Source organism: Panthera leo, chromosome A2, assembly GCF_018350215.1.
Source record: "Panthera leo isolate Ple1 chromosome A2, P.leo_Ple1_pat1.1, whole genome shotgun sequence".
Classification (NCBI taxonomy): Eukaryota; Metazoa; Chordata; class Mammalia; order Carnivora; family Felidae; genus Panthera; species Panthera leo.
This window is the reverse complement of record NC_056680.1, coordinates 119,852,111-119,875,212: the sequence shown is the minus strand read 5'-3', so window position 1 is coordinate 119,875,212 and position 23,102 is coordinate 119,852,111. Positions and strand designations below refer to the sequence as shown.

At 42.7% G+C, this 23,102-nt stretch overlaps 1 protein-coding gene across 3 annotated transcripts in view; it reads right to left on the bottom strand.

Annotated features, from left to right (window-relative positions):
* Nucleotides 1-479: 479 nt before the first annotated feature.
* Nucleotides 480-23,102, bottom strand: part of CHN2 (chimerin 2) — a 299,632-nt gene continuing 277,009 nt past the window's right edge. For all 3 annotated transcript variants that reach the window (XM_042921140.1, XM_042921148.1, XM_042921153.1), the window contains 6 exons: nt 15,738-15,822; nt 11,311-11,484; nt 8,067-8,144; nt 5,506-5,643; nt 3,504-3,609; nt 480-733 (listed from right to left, as the gene is read on the bottom strand). In XM_042921140.1, coding sequence (XP_042777074.1) covers nt 562-733; nt 3,504-3,609; nt 5,506-5,643; nt 8,067-8,144; nt 11,311-11,484; nt 15,738-15,822 — 753 coding nt within the window. In that variant the 3' untranslated portion in view covers nt 480-561. The remainder of the gene's footprint in view (nt 734-3,503; nt 3,610-5,505; nt 5,644-8,066; nt 8,145-11,310; nt 11,485-15,737; nt 15,823-23,102) is intronic.

Genomic DNA, 23,102 nt, shown 5'->3' with positions numbered 1-23,102 from the left:
TGGTAAACGTTTTCAGGGATCACAGCAAGAAGCGGGACAAAGTACACAGGGTCATAATCAATGCACTGCATTGAGTTCTGTTTGCTGAAATAAAGTAACATTCTCGCAGCTAAAATAAAAATACATTTTACAATAGAAGTCTCATTTAACATTTAACATAGAATTGTCTTCTTTTTGTAAGTGGAAAACGTATAACTGTATCAAGTACCTCTATGAATTAAATTCCCTTTTATTACTGATAAGACTGAAGCTTAAAGGTCTACGTTGTTGTTTTTTAATAAGTTAAAGAAAGATTTATTAATCACTCTTCCAGCAAAACAGATGTACGTAGGAGGCACGGCAAAAACCCAAGACAAGGTCCTTGGTCACTCTCACCCCTGCTCTTCTCACGTGGACGAGGCGAGTGTCTATGAGACACAGGAGCCGACTTGACAACCCGCTGCGGTCCAGGAAATTCTGCCACTTGTTTGGAAAACGAATCAAGCGTAAGAAATGCTTTTATTCCTTTAGCCTTATCAACTTAGAAGGGGCCGGGGCCATTCAGCTCATTTCCCCGGTGGATTAAAACAAAACATCTTCATTTTCTATTAAAATCTGCACAATCAGCTTTTGGTACCGCATGTCCTGGAGGGTGGTGAGGGTGCTGTCCTCAGGGGACCTCATCAGGGTGGGCCCAAACACGATCCCCAGATTTTCAGCATTCATGAAATTGTCCTTTTCATTCAAAGTCACCCTGCGGAACGAGCATATACACAGAGACGTTACACAGACTTGCAGACGGACGTGTATCCTGATTGTGCACGTGTGCCCTCAGAAATGTCTCTGCTTTGGGAAGTTGTGAAAGGAAACTGAGAATCAGAGTTCTAGAAAAGTGTTTTCAGAAAGGTAATTTTCTGCTTTTGCTTTTCCTTCTAGGTTGCTGGCATTGCCTGCAGCCGGCAGACGTGAATTACTTAGCGAATCTGGTACAGACACCTCTTTAAACTTAGAAAATCAGTCCTTCTTACTAAACAGATGTGGCAACGGAGTAGGGAATATTGGTTAGAAGGGGCAGCAGATTTCTAGCTGGCCCACAGTGCATGCAGATTTTAGTCTAGGCTTGTATGGAAGTCTTTTCCCCCCCCTGTAGCTGCTTCCTACTGGTCTGTGTGCTCATTATCAGGGAAGCTGATGGCAGATTCCTGGCCCGCTGGCAGGCTTAGTGTCAGAGGAGCAAGGTTACTGTAGGATGGGGCTGCCACGAGTGTAGGAATAGCCAGACCATTATCACGGGATAGAGGAAAGGCTGGAATGTGGCCAGACAGGAAAGCACTTGGACATTATTTCTGGTTCCCACAGGATGAGGTCTGGAGCAGTAATTATTGTTGGAATTGAAAATCATCATTTCAACATCCAGATGAGAACAGCAAAGCCTTTCAGAATAAAATTCAAACTCCAGAGTTGGCTCACTACCTTCCTAGTAGAATAAAATTACAGTCTCCTGGATTCTTCCTTTAAGGAATTGAGGTTTTGGGGTGTTCACAATGGAACTAAAAGAGAATAGGTTCTCGAAAGAAGGCAAAATACGATTAAACCCTGTTTAGGTTCTGCGCAGAAGGCCATGCGTTTATTTTTATTCTCTTGGAGCTAATGAGGTCGGCCACTTAGCATCATTTTAGGAAGGCCAACTCAGCTTGTAGGACTTTCATGTTACAAAGCTAAGGAGGTAGGAAAGAGGAACATTCTTCACTATCAAACTGCTCACATCTTCCCATTAAGTCAGGCACCATGCCTGGCCAAACAAGATGCTTAGCAAACCCTCCATGATAAAAATACTAAATTATTGGCATTAAAGATTCAAATGGGACATATCAGCATTTTTCCTGATAATGACACTTTGCCTTCCAAACTACAACAATTAGAACTAATTTCTTTCTAAAGAAATAATTTCTAGCTAATTAAAGACCAGGCTGGCCTTCATAGTCTTACTTATCCAAAAATTACTCATACTCTAATAAATTACTCCAAACAGAAACCTTCTGAGCTAAATGTTATTACATCTCTGATCACCATGCATCTGAGCAACAATATTTATATGTTTCATAAGGTAGAAAAATAAAAACAACACCCAGTGTTTATACAGTATTCTCAACTTGCTTCCTTTCACTTACTGAACGGATCTGTAAATTAGCGTAGACAATTTGTGGTTCATTTTATCTGTGAATGAGCCACTGCCACGGGTCTTCCGAAAACACACAGGACGGCACACAGAAATGCCCTGATCCCTCCAACATCTCAGAGACGAACTCACTGACCTTGCTATATATGTACAGTGAAGGAAAGAGACTCACAGTTGAAGTAAGAGACTCTGGAACCAGAGCTCTAGTGTCCTGTAAATACCCAGACATGTCCATCTGTCTTATGTGCTGTCACACAGATAATGCAGTGCCTAGCTGTCTGTGGTGCGTACCCTCTGTGATGGCCCCCTGCCCGTGATCCCTGCCTCCTGGAATTCATACTCTTGTCTAATCCCTTCCCCTGGAGTATGGGCTGGACCTAGTGGCTTCCAACAAATAGCAATTGAATGTCACTTCTGAGATGAGGTTACAGAGAGACTGTATCTTTCATGTTGGGGGCTCTTGCTTGCTCTGAGGGAAGCCAGCTGCCATTTTGTGAACTGCCCATGGGGAGACTCAAGTGGCAGGGCACTGAGGGGGTCCCCCCGGCAAACAGTCAGCAAGAAAGGGCTCCAGTCACACGGCCTCTGAGGAACTGAATCCGGCCGACAACCTTGTGAGTGAGTGTGGAAATGGATGCTCCCCTAGAGAGCCTGGCCATCAGTTCAACCATAGCCTCATTCTAGACCTTGAACCAGAGGCACCCAACTAAGCCACACCTGATTCCTGATTACAGCGGCTGTGAGATAATAAATCTCTATTGTTTTAAGCCTACAACTTTTGGGGCGATTGGTTACTTGGTGATCGGTCACTAATACATCAAGAAAAACAAGTGATCATGGTGGGGAATGGGCCTGCCCAGAAGCAAGGCAGTTCAGGAGTCCAGAAATAGAATGAGCCGAAAGAGAAAGAACAGAACGCAGAGGATAGGGCTGGTGTGGGAGGCCCCGTGCAGATGTGGACGCAGTGTGGACAAATGGCTAAGGCAGACTGTGGGCTCTGGATCAGCCTGCCTGGATTTCAGTCCGGTTTCACGTTACCTCTTCACATCGGTTATTTTACCCCCTTAAGCGTCCACAATCTCATCTGTAACCTGAGGCCCCTAAGAACCCCCACCTCACAGAGATAACACACGTCAAGTGTGTGGAGCACTTCCAGGCACAGAGAGGGTTCTAGCAGTTACAGATGGGGCTGCCTTCGCTAGACCCTCCCCCCCCCCCCCACCTGCCAAAAGAGGGTCCGTCCCCTCAGTGGGTTGGGGAGAAAGTTTATGAACCCTTGCTAATGCATTCACCATCCCAGGCAGATAGGGGTTGTGGAGGACGTGCTGAGGGGGTGTTGGCTTACTTCTTGAGGTGGATCATCAGGTACCGGAGGGTCTCATAGTGGGCGGGAGGCAGCAGCATCAGCACTTCATGGACGGCTTCCAGCCTCTCGTCTGCATTGGAGATTTCTGTAATAGCCCATGTGAGGCATTAGTGCAGTGCTGAGACATTCGCGTTTTCAGAGAAGTAACCAGAAGACTGGTTTGTTCTGGTTGGAGATGGAGGGGAAGTCTAAGAAGTTCATGCAATTTCAGGTGACATTTCACTTAAACTAAGCGACTCGTTGGTGTCTTGCCTTATTCCAGAAAGGCCTGGAGGTTGGGAACCACACATGTATTCAGTGTGCACTGGGTGGGGGACAGGAGGCCGGACCTGGAGTCTGCAGTCGGGTACGTGTTTCGTGGTGGGAGGGACGGCGCTTTGCCTGTCCTCTGAAAGCTGGGTTTACGAGAGAGCTCGCTGTCACGAGCTTTGATTTAAGCTGGATCGCCCATGGTAGTGTTCTCTTGAGGTTGTCTGACAGTGTCTTCCTGGCAGGCTTCCATAACTGAATACACTCTACAACACAAGGGCACTGGCCGATGAGCCCGCCGGCTCAGCCTGCACCAGTGGCACTTTTCACCCAAGCGCTGGCGTGGCTAACCCCGCTGGACAGTCCAGGTGAGGAAGTAGATACTAGGTCCATCAGGAAAGGGAGGAAACGTGCATGCTTCTGCTTTCGAATAGGTACTGGCAGCCATTCAAGGAAACGTTCCCCTGCCGTTCCTCCTGGGGCAGAGGGCACTCTGTTGCCAGAACCTTCTCCACCTAGGACCACCAGGACCCATGCTCCTGGGTAAGCGTGGAGAATTCTCCTGGGTAGGAGAATGCTCCTACCAGGAAATAGGGCCATAGCTCCCCAGGAAAGGACATCTTGCACTAATCCCAACCTGCCCACTTTTGTGCCCGTCAGGCATCTTACTATTACACTTACCTTTAAATGTTACAGTTTTTATGAACAATTCCTCACGGTGTGTTTGGGTTCTGTGTCACGCATTCTAGCATCTGCACCTTCCCTTCCTCACTATGTTGCTGGGCAGAGGGCAGCACCCCTCCTCCCCCCAGAATGGTCCTCTCTCCTGACACCAGTCAACTTGCGTGCCACACGCTAAATGAGCAACTGTGGGCTGAAGGGAGACCAAGGACGATGGTGTTCTTTCCCTGGCCCCGTGACCTCAGCTCCCTGAGCCTAGCTTTCCTGCTCTGTGAAATGGGATTATGAAGTGTGCCTCATCGGGTGGATGAGAAGCTTAAACTAGAGGATATTATCGAGAGGTCCCGGCACGGTACTTGACACAGTAGATTCTCGGTGTATGATCAGTTTCGAACACCACCAGCAGGTCAAACTGGGGGCATGACTTCAATCGATTAGCAGTGGGGGTCTTCACGGATGAACGTAGCTAATCCGTACAGTCCTCACTGAAGAACATCGGATTTTTTACTACCGGAACATTCTTGCTTTCAACATAGAACAGTCCCTGACTGTGCGGGTGCCCAGGAGAGAAGTGACGACGGTGTGGAGAGACAACTGCCTGGCACCATTTCTCAGCTGAGTGGCTGGCTTGGTACTGGTTCAACTCAGCTGGTGAACTATGCCTGGTTTTCTTTAAAAAAAATTTTTTTTTTAACATTTATTTATTTTTGAGACAGAGAGAGACAGAGCATGAACGGGGGAGGGGCAGAGAGAGAGGGAGACACAGAATCGGAAGCAGGCTCCAGGCTCTGAGCCATCAGCCCAGAGCCCAACGCGGGGCTCGAACTCACGGACCACGAGATCTTGACCTGAGCCGAAGTCGGACACTCAACCGACTGAGCCGCCCAGGCGCCCCATGCCTGGTTTTCTATTAACTGTACCATTGTGCCCTCGCTTGGCAGAGCAGGTGCTCAGGCAGTAATTTAAAGAGTTCCGAGTCCGATTTTCTCAAAGTGAAAAGCATGATACTTAACGGTTTGATACGAATAAAAGATTAGCTCTCGATACTTACTCGCTGCTTCGATAAATTTGGGATAGGTGTCATAGGTGATAACAGGAATGGGTAAGTCTCTGAAGTACAGTTTAAGGGCTCCAGTGATGATGTTTATGTCTGGATAGATGTTGGCAGATATATCTGCCTTTTCACCGTCTGAAAAACAATCAACGATCCAATTCCTAATTAGGACCTATTTTGCCAAGTTAACGCATGCCCACAAAGAAAGAAACAATCCAATGTGGATGCAACGTGCCCGTACAAGTCCACCTGACTACTCTCGCTTCTAAGAACACTGACATGCAGGAAGTAACAGAAGTTTGGGAAGAGCGATTTTGGGTCTGAGCGCAAGTGTAGCCAAGGGTAGTAAAATTGACCGAAAGTCGTTCTTTGGCCCCAGCCTCTGGTAATTTGCTAAAAAGAAACTTAACATAGTAATTAATATTCCAGACACAAAAGTTCATAATGGAATAGCAATCTAATCTGAAATAATAATTTTAAAAAAATCAAGAAGCTTTTATATAGCTGCACCAGGATTCTTTGGATTTGGGTTTGAAGATCACAGACACAACAGGAAGAGTTGAATATCTTCAGTTTCAATTGTCTCTTCAGGCTCATGACGTTTCTTCTTTCTTGGTTCTGTCTCCTCTGCCCCTAGGACTTTAATCTGGGAAACTCTGACCTTCCTTCATGTATAGGTAATGTTATATTTTAACCTTTTTTGCAATCATTCTTTTTTTTTTTTTTTTTTTTTTTTTTTTTGAGCAAGTGCGTGCAAGCTGGGGAGGGAAGAGTCAGACGCTCAACTGACTGTGCCACCCAAGTGCCCCTCTGACAATCATTCTGAAGACACTTTTTGACTTAAAGTTACAATCATTTCGAGACGATTAGCATTTTCTTTTACTTAGAGAACCGAAAGAACAAATGTCTCATCACATTTGGTTCTGAGGATAAAAAAAAGCTGCTAAGGAACAGAAAACAGGGAGTATAGCAGATAGGTCACCTGATCCCATTATTTACAGATTTAACAAATATCTACTGAGAATCTGGCATGTGCTAGGCACTGTTAGGCCCTGGGGAGTCAAAGAGAAAAAGACACATATTCCCTTTCTGTAGGTCTAAGTCGGAGTGGGAGTCAGGCATGCAACTCAGTAGTTACAAGGAAGTGGGAAGCTTGCTCAGCTGGAGGCATGTGAAAACATGGGGGTGGGTGGGGCCCAGGAAAGGGCAGTCAGACTCTTTAGGTCAGCATGGGGTGCTCAGGGAGGATTCACGGAAGAGGAAACCCTTGAGCTGACACCTGATTAATAGGTAAGCGTTTGCCAGGCAGAGGTGCGAACGCATTCTAGATGGACAGAACCACGTGAGCCAAGGCAGTTGTTCATGAAAACAGGTGCACTTCAGTATTGCTGGGGCATAAAGTATACGGGAAGGAGCAACGGGCCATGAGCCTGAACAGATATGGCCGCCGGATCATCAGAGACCTTGTCTGTTCTACAGAGAGAAGGTTCTCTCTGGTAGGCCAGGGGTTCCAGCCGTTGACTGGCTTGACTACAATTATTTGGACTGTTCGGTAGAAATGTAGAATGAAAACATAATTCAGAAAGAAACGTGCACCCCCACGTGGACTGCAACATTGCTCACAAAAGCCCAGACATGGAAGCAACCTGAGTGTCCGCTGATGGATGAACAGATAAAGCAGATGTGTTTACACCAAAAGGAATAGTATTCAGCCATAAAAAAGAATGAAATCTTGCCATTTGTGGCAATGCACATGGACCCTGAGGGGATTAGGCTATGTGAAATAAGACAGAGAAAGAGACACCCTACGGTCTCTCTCATACGCGGGATATAAACCAAACCAAATCAAAACTAAGCTCATAGATACGGAGAACAGATTGGTGATTGGAGGAGACGAGCAGTGAGGGGTGGGAAAAATGGGTGAACGGTTTTTTGTTGTTGTTTGTCTGTTTCAATAAAATGAATAAAAATTAATAATATAGATTCATGGGTTCACCTAGCTTTCTCAGTGAGTCCCCAGGGTGGACCCTGGTGATCCGTACTTTTAACAAGCTCCCAAGTTCTCCGACCTAAGAGAGAATGTGGCCTAGAGAACATTTGTCACAGTTATAAACAAAAGGGGTTACCTCCTAAACTTCCACTGGCTTCCCCTATTTCAGTGTTGGGCACATCCGCATCCCTATGCTCTGTTCTTTGGAGTTTTGGGAGAAAGAGAAGAGCCACTGAGATCCTTAGCTGGGGATGTAGAAGGGCAGCCTGGTGCCATGTGGACTGTCTGTGAATGTTGGACATCAAATCAAGAGCCATAATGGCACCAAACGCTGGCTGCCCATTCAAGAAAGATTTTAAACTCGTGGGATCGCTAGTCCACAACTTTTAAGGAAACGCTTCCCTCAGAAAGGCAGAGAACTATGTGATCTGTAAACGACTACTCCTTGGTTTCTTGAACAACAACTCTCCGTAGCTCTGAAACCCATTCCCACTATGAATAAAATGTGGTTCCAAAAGAAAGGACGCTAAGGATGCGTCATTTGGCGTTCAAGAAAGACAAAGCCCACCTCTGTCAAATGCCATTTTGACATCTTCAATGTGTTCGGTGAACCCAGAGACTCTGTAAAGACCTTCCGACTTCAATCCTGTGGGGGAAAAGGAAACAGAGAGACTTTAACTTCCTGAAACATCTGCAGAGGACTCTAATTTCATATATACACCGTGTGCTATAAATGAGAAAAATACAGTCAGTGCTCTTGTATATTACACACTGTCACACTGAACGATGCTGTCGCCGGACCCGCCCGTCTCAGTTTCCAGGCAACTCTGTCTTCATTTGCTTGCGCTGCAGTGGAAACCTCACAGGGATCTGGTCTTCTTCCTGCCTGGCTTCACAAAGTGAACCCCTGTTTCAGATTCTCATCAACCTTGGTGCTTCCTTTGTTCATCAGACTTGTGGATTTGATTTCACTGCTTCAGGCAGCAACCCGCTGTCTCCCCAGCATCATCTTAACCCATGTGCCATACTGCGTGCAGTGCTGTGCTAGGTATACATACATCCACGGGCACCTCTGTGTGATATATATTGTCCTGATTTTATTCAAACGGTCTAAATTTTATAGCCTTTTGTGTTTAATCGTAAATATTATATGTTCAATGTTTAACTAAATATAATCGATTTCATCATTATACCTTCAAATAAAGGATCATACGCACAGGTGCCGAAAAATAAAATTTGAGTGATGATTCTGGAAACTTGATCACCGTATATTTGGGCTAAGAAAAAGATGTGGTTTCTGCTCCTAGATCTTATTGATTTAAGATATGTTCTAAGGCCCAGGCGGGTCCCCAAAGTATCCAAAAGGAGGGAGGGCCAGATCTCAGACCTTGCATGTAAGAAACTAGCTGCTGTCAAACTATAACTACAGCAAAAATAAGCGAACGAATAGCTTCTACAGTTGTTGCAATATACTCTGTCAAGGTCTTGATAACAGGAACCTTCGCCGCGTATGAGTATGTACTTTCCTGTTCTTCATTTGGGAAATATTTACCAAGTATATGCTCTCTGCCATATATAAGGGTCTGTATCAGGTCCGCATCAGAGACAACAAATGCATGACATGTATCCTGCCGGTCCTTCTCCCCGGACTGTCAGAGACCTTCTTCACTGACCTCAGCTCCGCCTCCCACCGAACCCCACTCAGTCTCAGAACTTGACTCAGTACGGTTGCCCAGGTTGCCACACTGATTAACTGGGTTGGTCCACAAGATGAGAGAGGACTGGAGTCATCGTGTTCTGGTTGGCGGTACAGGTTAGCATATGCCTCACTGTGGTTGTAATCTGCACGTGACACAGGCGATGACACGTGGCCTTCTTGTTTGGCCACATCACGCAGAAACAAATGGCCACGAAAGAGCATTTGCAATATGGAATTTGCTACGGGTGGGGCATGAGATGAGACTTTGGCAGAGGTGGTAGCAAAGCTGGGGATGGGAGTCATGTGAATTTCTTCCAGCCCGTTCTCTGGTTCTGTTCACACGTGCAGGATATGCCAATGCCTGCGGCTCCAATTCCTTTGCTGTGGCTCCCCGGGCTTACAGTCCTAATCTGTGCTATTGTAACTCTTGTACTAGGCATGCTTAGTGCTATGCTCCCCACGGACACCTCAGACATCAGACACGGCGGGAACTCTGCCCGTGTTATCAGTCGCCTCTGACGAGGATCACTACGGGATGATACCAGCTTCTCCAGAGAAGCTGAGGTCCTGAGTCCAGGCTCCAGAGAGGCTGGTGCTCTGACCCTAACTTGCAGAGCCCTCTGAACAACAGGACCCAGGGATGCTTTTCCCAGCTACTCATCCAGAGTCAGGGCACCCCCTTCTCAACTCTTATCCAGATCAGCCCCTGCAGCAATACCTTCACCAGGTCCCAAAGCACCCAGTGAACTCTGACAGCTAGAGCAGTCAAAGGCAGGAGCCATTTCGTAACAATGTGAGATTAAATGAGCTAGTCTTAAGGGAACAGAGTAGCTATAGTTTTCATTCTGTGTGGAAAAGGGAATGATTTCCTCTCTCTAAAAGGCTTGGGAGAACAATCTATAATGTCCTCTTTTGTTTTGTTTTGTTTTGTTTTGTTTTGTTTGGGAAAGAATGGGATAGTTGGCCAATGCATAAATATCTGTAGATTACACTAAGCCAGTTTGGACACAATAACGGATCCCAACAATAGCAGAGCCCCTACATGGCAAAAATGGTTAAAGCCTCTGGGCTTTATACCTGGTCCAACTATCCACGTTACACCCACCAGTCCAAATTCTCCCCAACCAGACTTGATCCACCATATCACTGAAGTTTTGGTAACTGCAAAGTAGCCCAACAAAGCACAAATAAAGGAAAATAGGACTCAATCATACTATGAAAAACCTTTTCACGGAAATGTTTCTATCTTCTCTGCCTTCTTGAGTTTTCACTCGAGTGATCTTTTTAGATCATAGATCTTTTTAATCTTTTCACTCTGCTCTTTAAAATAAACAGAAGCAATACGAGCGGTGAATTTCTATATGGTGAGAAACATATGTGTTGATCAACAGTTTCTTTACCTATTTAATGGGGTCACTTTTGAAGACTCCATTCAGACTTCACCTCTGTCATAAACCCTTCCTGGACTGTCCTCAAATAACACTGAAATGTCTTCTGAGACTACATGGTGTTTTGAATACACACACCTGCAACATTGATTTATTTACTCCTCTCATTCTTTTTTTTTTTTTTAACATTTATTTTTGAGAAAGAGAGAGAAACAGAGTGTGAGTGGGGAGGGGCAAAGAGAGAGGGAGACACAGAATCCAAAGCAGGCTCCAGGCTCTGAGCTGTCAGCACAGAGCCTGATGCGGGGCTTGAACTCATGACCCATGAGACCATGACCTGAGCCGAAGTCAGACGCTCAACGGACTGAGCCCCCCAGGCGCCCCTACCCCTCTGATCTGCATACTACAGTGTCAGTTTCCGGAAGGTGAGAACTGTGACTTTTATATCAATGTGTAGTACATAACAAATGGCTTAGCAAACATGTTGAATGCATAGATACAAGGTTTGGGTACAAAACAGCACTGATGCGGTTGGCTGGATTTGGCTTATTTGTGTGCGTGTGTATGCACGTGTATGTGTGTGTGTGCTGGGGTAGGCCATTTCCCCAACACGCTCTCTCAACAGTGGAGAGAGAGTCAATTTAACAACTATAAGAAGGTTTCCTTGACAACAGTAAAAACAAACAGTAAAAACAAAATCACATAACAAGGAGTTTTTTCCAAACCTCTTGCTTCGATTTCCCGTATGCATATGTCCACCACCATGGGCCTCTGAGTGTTGTGAGCCTTTACGAGTGTTGTGAGGTCACAACAGTATACCTTCTTGATCCTCTTGAGATCAGGTTGACAGTCGTTGGGAACGTGCTTGGAACACTGTTTGTGTACGTTCAATCCACAGTCTGTAAACAAAGAAGCCACATTAGCCTTGCCTGGCCCTTTTGTAAAAGCCCGACACAAATTATATGTTACCAAAAATAAAAATGAAAACACCCAAGGGTTTGCTGTATTTTTCTGGAACGCCCATCCCATTTGGAGGTGATATTCTCTACAACATGAGTATGAAATCTACCTTTACTCACAAAACTCTTAGAGAATTCCATTTTTCTCATTTAGCCTTTCTGTTGCTGGACCATCAGAATAGAACATTTCGCTGAGATTGTTTGGTTTTGGTGATTAGCTAGGTTGTTTGTGCGTTTGTTCGTTTTTTTTTCTCTTTTGGGACTGGAACCTTTGGGTTCCACCATGTGTGGACTTCTGGGTTTGAATTCCCAGAGCTTGTCTTGGCTCATAAAGGGCACCTAGGACTTGTGCTAGGTTGTTTTCCTAAAGTTCTGGATGCTCCTTTTGTGGAAGACATGATTACTCTCTCTGAAGGAATCTCTGATCTTTGGTCTGTGGACCCATGGCCATTGGCAACTTCTTCCCCTTTCCTGGAGAGTTGCCCATAGCTTTTAGTACCTTCCCCTTCTTGGGAGTTTGGGTAGGCCATTTTTCTTTCTACTTACCTTATTTTGACATCTGTGAGTAGAAATAATGTCTAACTAGATACCGGTGGGAGTACTTGAGAGTTTACAATTTAGAACAATGCCATGTAATGTGATGATTAGAGTAATTATTTATAAAGCTCATATCAAGATCCAAAGCTGAAAAGGTACTTTTAAGTTCAACGAACACATTAAAAGCTTTGTTAGCAGTTGGTATCCACTGACAGAATTTCTCTAACAAGACACAGTCTACATTCTGGAAAATAAAAATCTAACGCTGAAGTTGTTCAAAGTTGATGTGCTTTGTGTCTAGTCAAAGCACATATGTTATACACATACATAATAATGAATGTTATAATCAGCTGTTTAACAACAAAAAAAGCACTTAACCACACCAAGGATTTGAGAAAATCTGAACTTTGAATGATTTTTGAAAAGCATTACATGATTTTCATGTAATTTTTAGGCTGAGTTCTATCTACATTCCTTCCAAAGGAAAAAAAAAAAAACAGTTCTTAATCATCTTAGCTTTATCAGCATGAGAAATTCATCAAAGCTCAAGTAAACTTCAATAATATTTTGACAGATCTATTTAGTTGGATGTAAATTTGAGCAAATGGAACCAAACAGAATTGGTTTGTTTTCTTGTTTGGCTCCCCTTCTATAAAATAAGGACGATAATAGCACCTACTCCTAGGATTATCATTAGAAGCACCTAAATTAATCTGTGTAAACTCTAAAGTGTGGTGAACACTACATGTGAATTAAATAAAAGAAATGGCAAGTGTTAGAGAAAATACAAGGCTACCTGGCCAGCTCTTATTATTTCACTTAGTAAGTTTTGCTCTGTTCTTATAAATTTCATCGAAAACAATGTCCAGGGGCACCTGGGTGGCTCGGTCGGTTAAGCGTCTGACTTTGGCTCAGGTCATGATCTCACGGTCCGTGAGTTTGAGCCCCGCGTCGGGCTCTGTGGTGACAGCTCGGAGCCTGGAGCCTGTTTCGGATTCTTTGTCTCCCTCTCTCTCTCTGCCCCTCCCCTGTTCATGCTCTGCCTCTATCTGTCTCAAAAATAAATAAACATTAAAAAAAAATTTTAAAAAAAAGAAAACAATGTCCAAACATTGTGATAAAATATACGTAACATAAATTCACCATTTAACCATTTCTAAGTGTACAGTTTAGGGGCATTAAGTACCTTCACACTGTGTGCAGCTGTCACCACTCCCCATCTCCAGAACTTCCGTCTTCCAAAACTAAAGCTCTGCACTCATGAAACACTAACTCTCAGACCCTCCTCCACCTGGCCCCTGGCACCACATTCTATTTCTAGGAATTTGACTATCTTTTTTTTTCAAGTTTATTTTATTTATTTTGAGAGGCGGGGTGGAGGGACAGAGAGAGAGAGAGCGAGTCCCAAGCAATCTCTGCTCTGTTAACATGATGTCCGACGAGGGGCTCAATCCCACAAACTGTGAGATCATGACCCGAGCTGAAATCCACAGTTGGATGCTTAACTGACTGAGCCACTGAGGTGCCCCTGAATTTGACTACTGTTGATGCCCCATATAAGTGGAATCCTTAGCATCTGTCCTTTTGTGACTGGCTTCTTTCACTTAGCATGATGTCCTTCAGGTTTATTAATATTACAGGATAAGACAGGAGTCCCTTCCTTTTTAAGGCTGGATACTATCCCATCGTCTTGACACACCACATTTGGTTTATCTTTTGATGGACATTTGAGTTGCTTCTACCTTTTGGCTATTGTAAATAGTGCTCTTATAAAAACAGGTGTACAAATATCTGTTTGAATGCTTGCTTTCAGTTCTGTGGGGTATAGACCCAGAGGGGGAATTGCTGGATTACATGATAATCCTATTTGTAATTTCCTTATCAACCTCTTTTTAAGATCTGAAGCAACAGTGTGTTTCTGTAGAGTTAAATCGGAGATTTTATTAAAATTAAGATGTTTTATAACATATAAAAATACTCAGTATTTGCAAACGACTACAATTCCAGATGCTATAAATGAGGTCTAGTTCATTTAAAAAACGTTTAAAACATGTAAAATACAGAGAGTTGAGAGGCAGTGATGGCTATTCCTAACCTTTAATGAGCAGTTTTGAGTTTTCCTGCAGCTCAGTGGAAATACGAGGCCAAACAGTGGCCACTGGAGAATATTAACCTTTTAACCTCAGAATATGTTTTATTAAAAAAAAAGAACAGGAAAAAAAAAACCAAAACGCTTTTATCCCAGAGAAAGTTGCAATTCACAGCTACTCCAAATTCCAGAGTTGTGTTCTTGTAATACTGACTTTGGACGGATTTTGCTGCTCAAATTGGATAATACCAGCAATTAGGATATTTCTGGTAGGTATAATCTGGACAGCCTGAATTGATGACCACTGAGTAATTTAGATATTCCACCACTTTGCTCAGTGGTTGAGCCGTGAGATGCTCTGTAACTCCCAGTAAGACTTTTGTATGAAGTGGGGTATCTGGAACGTTCCTGGAGAGGCTGCGTCTGAGCCTGTTTGCCGCTTGCATGGATCTCTGATGGGGGCAGGTAGCGTTAAACCACTTACACAAACACTACCTGAACCATCCAGGTACACTACCACTGATTGTCGTATCTACACAGTAGAAGCAAAGGAGAGAAAGGATGGAAGTTCCCACAGTCCTGTGAACCAAAATGGGCAGGATGGCGAAGTACAGTGTCATTAGCATATGTTATTTTAAATGCCCCATAAGAATTATTTTTAAAACTCATGCCCTAGCAAGGGAAGAAATCAGTCATGGTGTTGGTAAACCCAATCAGAATACCACAAGAGGCTATTCTCACTCCTGGCAGAACTGCTTGCCAGAAAAAGTGTGGCGAGACGAATTAGGAGACCCACTTACACATTACTTTGGCAATTCTTTGCTCTTTTGTTAGCCGTATTGTAGTAAGACTTGCTATACGCTAGCTACGTGTCAGCACTGGGCGTGTGTGTCCAGTTCTAGGTGGAAAAATACCGAGGATTTCAGAGTGCTTTGAACATACGTGCCGTCCAATCAAGCTCTTTAGTTGCACTGCTAATCTGATAACAGAATGGGTTCCGGAGCTGAATCCATTTTCCGCCACTTCCTATGTGGCCGAGAGCAATTAACACATATACCTCTAAGCCTCGGTGTCTTTATCTATTCAATGGGGAGAATAATTGCAACTCCTTATGGTCTTTTGGTGACGCTGCGTGGCATGATCAGCAGAAAGTGCTTAGCTCAATGCCTGGTAAGTGGTAAATGTTTACACTAGTATGTCTATTTTTATGCCCTGCCTTTTGTAGCAAAGTGGGGATGGGAAGGAAATGTGGTTTTTCTACCTTGCAATTCCATTGGAATTGGACTACATAAGGGTTACTGCCTATTTTGGGTGGCAGGTAGGTGCATAAGAAAATGGACTTGCTTGGATCTTTTTCTTTTCTTACACAAACATGAGATGTTCCTTCTCATTCCAGCAGACACCTAGAACAGTCTCTCCATTAAGCAGAGAGATGCCTTGAACCTTCCAGAAAGCTAGACTTTTGAGCTCACCGGAGTCTGTTTCCCAACTCTGGAGAAATGATCTCCAGCTCAACATCACGACCCTTTATATACATGGGAAAGGATGAAGGACGTTCCCTGTTTACCTGAGCACCGAACCCCTTGGGCGATGAGCCCCCACATGAAGTTGGCACAGTATTCACACCAGTGCGGGCCTCGGAACGTGTGGACCTGTGATCCCAAAAGAAGAAAAATGTCAGGACATTGAGTTATTTGAAGGCAGGTGGCCTCAGACGTGACACACGTGGACGACGTCCAGAAACGACGACCTCGGTGGGAGTGAGCTTCCCTAACTGGGCCTTTTCTTTCCAGTGAGGCGGAGTTACAAACGGACTGGAGAAAACAGATATGCTTCGGTCTTTGAAAATCCTCTATGACCCACCATGCCCTAGGCCAGAGTCAGAAAGGAATGTACAGCACCAGTAAGATTATAGGGCCGTGCCATCAGCTAAGGAACGACACGCTCACCACCCCTAACAAGGCACCGCGTGGACAAACCCAAGATAGCCCGGGGCCAGTCGCTGTAACCTGCATTTAGCTCAGCAAGTTCTGGAAGGCAGAACTCAATTACTGTGTCCTTTTGACCAAAGTTTCTCCATCTGTAGAATATCCAGGCAGGTATAAATAAGACATGATTATGGGAAGATTAAAAGCTTCGAAGTCTTTGAGCCACTTCCCCCTCAAAAAAAAAAAAAAACCCACAAACACACACACACACAAAAACAAACAACCCCCCAAACCAGGCATTAAAAAGAGAGGAGTGGCTGAACATGAAGGTTACCAGTAGGGTCTGGGTCTATAGAATTGCCTTCCCCAGAGACAGGGTCTGGATTCAGCATGGCCAGGTGTGGCCTACAGGTGTGCAAACCGAAAGCCCTTTCTGATTGGCCAAGGCACAAGTCTTCTTGGTTAGCACCCCAGACAGTTAAATATTTTGAATATGATGAAGTAAGGATGGTTTTATCTTTATTTATTCAGGTACAGGTCCTCTTGCGACTAGACCGTGTGTGAAGTCTCGATTTAAAACAAAAACAAAACAAAAATACTTGTCCTCTAACACCAGTGAACTTCAAGACACAGAACCAGGAGATTCCTTGAAAGCAGACGTGGCCATGGTAAGCCAAAACCCACCACAGGCAGTCTACTTGGAGATATACAAACCTACTTTTACAAAATTAAAATATTAGGAGACATTGCAAAGGACTTTCCGAGTTGTAAGCCTCCATCGACAAATAAAAGAAATGCAGACGATATTATTCCTTTAGCAGACTGGGAGGCCAGTATGCTATTTTTATTTAATACGAAAAGATAGGAGGATGACAACTACGGATACCGTTTGGGAAGATGCTCATCAGAGCCCTACTTAAAAAAAAAAAAAAAAAAAAAAAAAAAGAAGAAGAAGAAACATCAGGGGCTCCTGGATGGCTTGGTCAGTAGAACATGCAACTCTTGATCTCAGAGTCATGAGTTTGAGCCCCATGTTGAATGCAGGGTTTATTTAAAATTAAAATTGAAATTGAAAAAAAGCATCACTTTGAGATCTTTATTTATTTATCTATGCCAGTAACTGGGTATATATAACATGGCAAACAAAACAGATCTGGTTCCATTCTACTGGAAATCACAGATTTGTAAAGGCCGAGAGAGTGCACACAAGTTAAAAAAAAAAAAAAATTAAAAAAAGAACAATTTACGACCATGGTTTCTATGCAACAAAGCTAAGTTATAATAGTCTTTTGGTATTTTAGTTTATCACTTGCAAACTGCCCAGTATACTATTTCTGCTTTGAAAAAACAATGGGAAAAAAAAAAAAAAAAAACCACCTCTCGGAATTGTTTTTACTAAAAATGGGTAAATGTGCTGTAAGGAAACAACGCTAAGATATGACAAGGCCTCCTTGTAGGAATGCAGAGAATCTATCCCAGGGAGTGCTTGTCCTCTCGCAGAGCCAGAATGCCACGGTTCATTCAGAGGCTCGCTCAGATTCAACGTGGTACTAACAGAATCCCTCAGTAAGGGGGGTCGACCCTATTGGTAGTTGAGCATTTTCTAAATTTAGCAATCCAAGGATTCTTCATAATTTACTAGAAAGACTCTAAAGGGACGTTGTGGTTAATAACGGCAACAAAGTTAGTCGGCTGTTCATATACTGTTGCAATTGCCAGATCAATAAACTGTGTGGAAAGGACTATAAAAGAAAAAGGAAGGTTGTGACTAGAAAGACTTAAGAGGGGCCCCAGGGTTATCCACAGTGGTGGGGAAGGCTGCTCTTTGAAAGGTGACCTTGCGCTGCTTGAAAGAGGGGAAGAGCGGGTCTGGTGGGGGCAGGGTTGGAGAACATTCCAGGCAGAAGGAAGCTAGGAGGCCCTGCAAGAGAAAGAGCTTGCTGTGACTGAGGACTAAAGGCCAGGGTAGCCAGAACACCAGAGCAAGGGAGAGAACTCGGATGACGCCGAAGGTAGGAAAGGGCCTTAAAGGTTTTAGTAACGAGTATAGATTTTCTTTTAATCTAGGTCCAATACGAAGCTCTTCAAGGACTTTAAGTAGGAAGATGATTTTTTAAGAAAAAAGATGTTCTGACCACCATCTTGAAAACGGATGGGAGAACATTTGTAGTGAAAGAGATTCAGAAACCAGGTAGTAGTTTCTTCAAGTTGAGAAATGGTCGAGGCCAAGATCAGGGTACTGAAGGTGGAGATGGGAAGTGGATGGATTGGAGATATATTTCAAAGACAGAATTCATAAGACTTAATAATAGAATAAACATGGCTCTTGGAGGAAAAGAGGAGTGGAGAATGACTCCTAGATTCTAGCTTTAGAAACCAGGTGGATGGTGATGACCTTTGCTGAGATAAGGAAGACCCCCTTTTGGGGGAGAAATTCAAGAACTGAGCTCTGGACAATTTAAGTTCAAAGGCGAGCAGGAGCCTTTGAATTCCTGAGAGCAGGAATTCACACATAATTCAATAGCTCAGAGGAGTAAGGGCTGGAGGTGTACATTTGGCTCACCCCTGACAAATGAATGGTAATTAAAATTGTGTAAATCAGGGCGCCTGGGTGGCTCAGTCGGTTAAGCAGCCGACTTCGGCTCAGGTCATGATCTCGCGGTCCGTGGGTTCGAGCCCTGCGTCGAGCTCTGTGCTGACGGCTCAGAGCCTGGAGCCTGTTTCGGATTCTGTGTCTCCCTCTCTCTGACCCTCCCCCGTTCATGCTCTGTCTCTCTCTGTCTCAAAAATAAATAAACGTTAAAAAAAAAAATTAAAAAAAAAATAAAAAAAAATTGTGTAAATGGACAAAAACTATTAGGGATGGAGAGCAGAAAGTGAAGAAAATAGAGCTCAACCCAAGCCCTCTGTGCTCCAAAACTCAGAACCAAGAGAGTCAAGTGCTTCAAAAGCCAAAGGGTGAACAGTATTTTAGGGAAGGAGTGGTCAACCGTGTTCAATGCTGGGAAGACGTCCAGTTAGATGAGGACTCAACACTGATTCAGACACACGAAGTTACTAGTAACCTCGGTGAGAGCAGTCTCGTTGCATCGGTGAGGGCAAAGGTTACACTCAAGTGACACGAAGAATAAATGGGAGGTATGGAAGTGGAGAAATGTGTAGGCAAATTTGTCCGGAAATTTGGCTATGATGTCCAGCAGAGCAACGAAATAGCTCCAGGGACCCCAGGGAGATTTGGGTCAAGGAGAATTTTTTTTTTTTTTTTTTTTTAAAGTAAAAAATGGGAGACATTAGGGCATGGTCACTTGCTGACGGGATTGATTCAATAGGTACAAGAGGCTGGAAATGTAGAGCAGAGGGAGTGAGGGAAGGATGATCTTGAAAAGCTGAGAGATGTTGAGGTTTAGGTCATACATGGAAGCAATATTCAAAAAGAGCAAGAGTTGAGGTTTTTCTAGGATCAGTAAAAGCACAACATCTTCAGATTCAGAAAAGCTGAGTCTCAAACATGGTAAATTAAAAAGATAATATAACCTATATAGATTTTAAAGAAACTGCAGAATACCAAAGAACAATCAAAATCCTAAAAACAAAACAAAACAAAAACACACAAAAACCCAGTTATTTTTGCCAAAGGACAGCAATTATGATGAAAACAGTTCTGTTCAGCACAAAGAAGCTAGAAGGTCATGGAAAAATTTCATCAAAGAGCTCAGAGAAAATTACTGCCAACCTAACTTCTGTACTCCAGAGTGGGGATAAAATAAAAGTATTTTCCAGACAAATGCCAAGACTGTTCACTCACAGATCCTTACTCAGAGAAATACTAGGGGGTATATACGTCTGCAGGAAGCATACTGAACCTAGTGGCAAGAACAGGATTCCAGAAGCCATGGTGAGCAAGGGGTCAATCTAATCAAGCTCTATCTGCATAAAACAATAACAAGATGACTAATTTCAGGGCACTGAAAAACAGAATGAAAAAATGGCATGGAAGATAGAAGCGGCTTTAAAAAGTCAAAGCATTCTATGGTTCTCATCATTTGGGATATGTACGTAGAGCTACTCATTAACTAAGTAAGGAAGATTTTAAGTTAATTACACATGTATTAGATTTTAGAGTATACACAAAAAGGGTGGAATGGAATCTATAAAATGCCTAAGGGAAAATGAAATAAAGATTTGATTAATCCAATGAAAAGCAAGAAAGAAGAAAACAAAGCAATAAAAAAAGCACAGTAAATGGGGTGTGTGTGAAAAATCCTTATTTATCTCTAATCACAACAAATATGGCTCTAACACCAAATAAAAGCCCGAAATTTGCAGATATTCAAAAAGCCTTTGCAAGAAACACACTCAGAACATAATGTAATGGAAATGTTGAGAGTAAAGGGATAGAAAAAACATGCCTAGCAAATGCTAGCCAACAGAAATCCCAAACAAATGTCCTGATATAAAATTTATACTTTTTTTATTAGTGATAAAGATGGTCATTATATAATGATTAGAGATTTAATTTTACCCTAAAGATATAATATAATAATCCTGAGCTATTATGCACATGACAACATGGTCTCAAAAAATATAAAGTAAAAGTGGAAAGAAACCGAAGACAGATTGACAAACCCATAATCATAATGATTTTTAACATCTATTCACAGAAATTAATAGATCAAATAGGTTAAGTTAACATACTGGATACAAAAGGGACCTCATATCCAATAATTTATAGAATATGTACTGTTTAAAAAAATGCAAGAAATGTGTACACAAACTGACCACAAAGCAAGCCTCAACCTACAGAAAAGAACTGACCCAATACAGGCCATATTCTGACTATAATTCAATAAAATCAAAGATCAATAATAGCCAAACGCCAGTATATTTGGAAATTTAAAATAATTCTAAAAAATTAGCAAAGAAAAAATCTTAATGGAAATTACCAAATATTTGGAATTGAAGACACAGAATTTGAGGCAGGCTCCAGACTCTGAGCTGTGAGCACAGAGCCTGACACAGGGCTGGACCCATGAACCACAAGGTAATGACCTGAGCCGAAGTCGGACATTTAACCCAATGAGCCACCCAGGTGCCCGTCAAAGGTGATTTTCAAAAGGATTTATAAAATAGGCAAACTTTGGGCAAGACTGGTCAAGAAGAAAAACACAAGTGCTAAAGAGAACATAAATGCAAATGCAGTAAAGATACTAAATATAAATCTTGAGAATACTAGCTTTATACTAAAAACATTAAAAGTTTTGTGACATTGATAATTTTCTTTTTTGATGTGGATACTTTTTTTTAATGCTTGTTTATTTATTTTGAGAGAGAGAGAGAGAGAGAGACAGAAAGCGTGAGTACAAGCTGGGAGGGGCAGAGAGAGAGAATCCCCAGCAGGCTCCACACTGTCAGTGCAGAGCCCCACATGAAGCTCGGACTCACGAACCATAAGATCACGACCGGAGCCAAATCAAGAGTCAATGTCCAACTGACTGAGCCACCCAGATACCCCTGACATGGATAATTTTTGTAAAGAGTGTAAATTATCAAAAATTACCCAAACTAATATGGAAAACCCAAATTCAATTATATCCATTAAGTAATTGAATCTGTAGTAAAGCATCTAGCCTCAAATAGTTAATGAACCCAAATGATTTTATTTTAATTTTTTTTTAATGTCTATTTATTTTTGAGGCAGAGAGAGACAGAGCATGAGTGGAGGAGGGTAGAGAGAAAGGGAGACACAGAATCCGAAGCGGGCTCCAGGCTCTGAGCTGCCAGCACAGAGCCCGATGCGGGGCTCGAACTTACAAGCTGTGAGATCACCACCTGAGCTGAATTCAGACACCTAAACGACTGAGCCGCCCAGGTGCCCCCCTAATGATTTTCTTAAGTTTTATCAATTATTTAACAAATACATCATCTCTAACTAACATAGACCATTCCAGATTGGAGGAGAAAAAAAAAGAAGAAAAGGTCCAGCATTTGCTTTATGAGCTAATACAATCTTGACTCAAATACTATGCCAGACCATGAAAGTAAAATTATAGGTCAATTTCAATTATGACCATAAATGTAAAAATCCTTAAAAAAAAGATCTTACTGAATGTAGTGTTATATTTAAAAAAAATGTCATATCAAGGGGGTATTATTTCAGGGATTTAAAGTAGATAACACATCACTAGAATTCACCACAATAACAAGAGAGAGAAACCACATAATCATTTCAAAAATTAGAATACAACAATCAATAAAATTCAACATCCATTCACAACAATAGCACTTCGCATACTAGGAATAGAGGGAACTCTCCTAAAAATAGTTGATTAAAGGTATCTCTGACACACGCATAATGGTCATCACATTTAGAGATGAAATATTAGAATAATTTCCTTCAAAGTCAGCAAAAAGGGCGGTCTATGAATGCTTCTCTTGGGCATTATCCTGAAGAATTTAGCCAGCATAATAAAGTAAGACAAAGAAATATATAACTGAAAGAAGAAACAGGCCATCAAGTTTCCTTAATATAAGAGCAACATAAAGAAATCAGAAGCATTACTATGCATAAATAATACCTCATTTTATTGAACAATAAAATTAAGGACTCCATTTACAACAAAATCTAAAATAGTTAGCAAATAACTAAAGACATTAACGACATAAATAAGAAGAGAGATAGTCTATATTCTTGCACAGCAATACTCAGTGTGATAAATATGTCAGTTCTCCTCCTAAAGTCTATAAATCCAATATAATTTCAGTCAAAATCTCCATGGTACTTTTCACCAAACGTGACAAGATGGTCCTAAAATTCATAAGAATAAAGTCGAAAAGGCTAGCCACAATAATTTTGTTTTTATTTTTTTTTTTTAATGTTTATCTTTGAGAGAGAGAGAGAGAGAGCGAGCGAGTGAGCGCCTGAGTGGAGGAGGGCCAGACAGAGAGGGAGACACAGAATCTGAAGCAGGCTCCAGGCTCTGAGCCATCAGCACAGAGCCCGACGC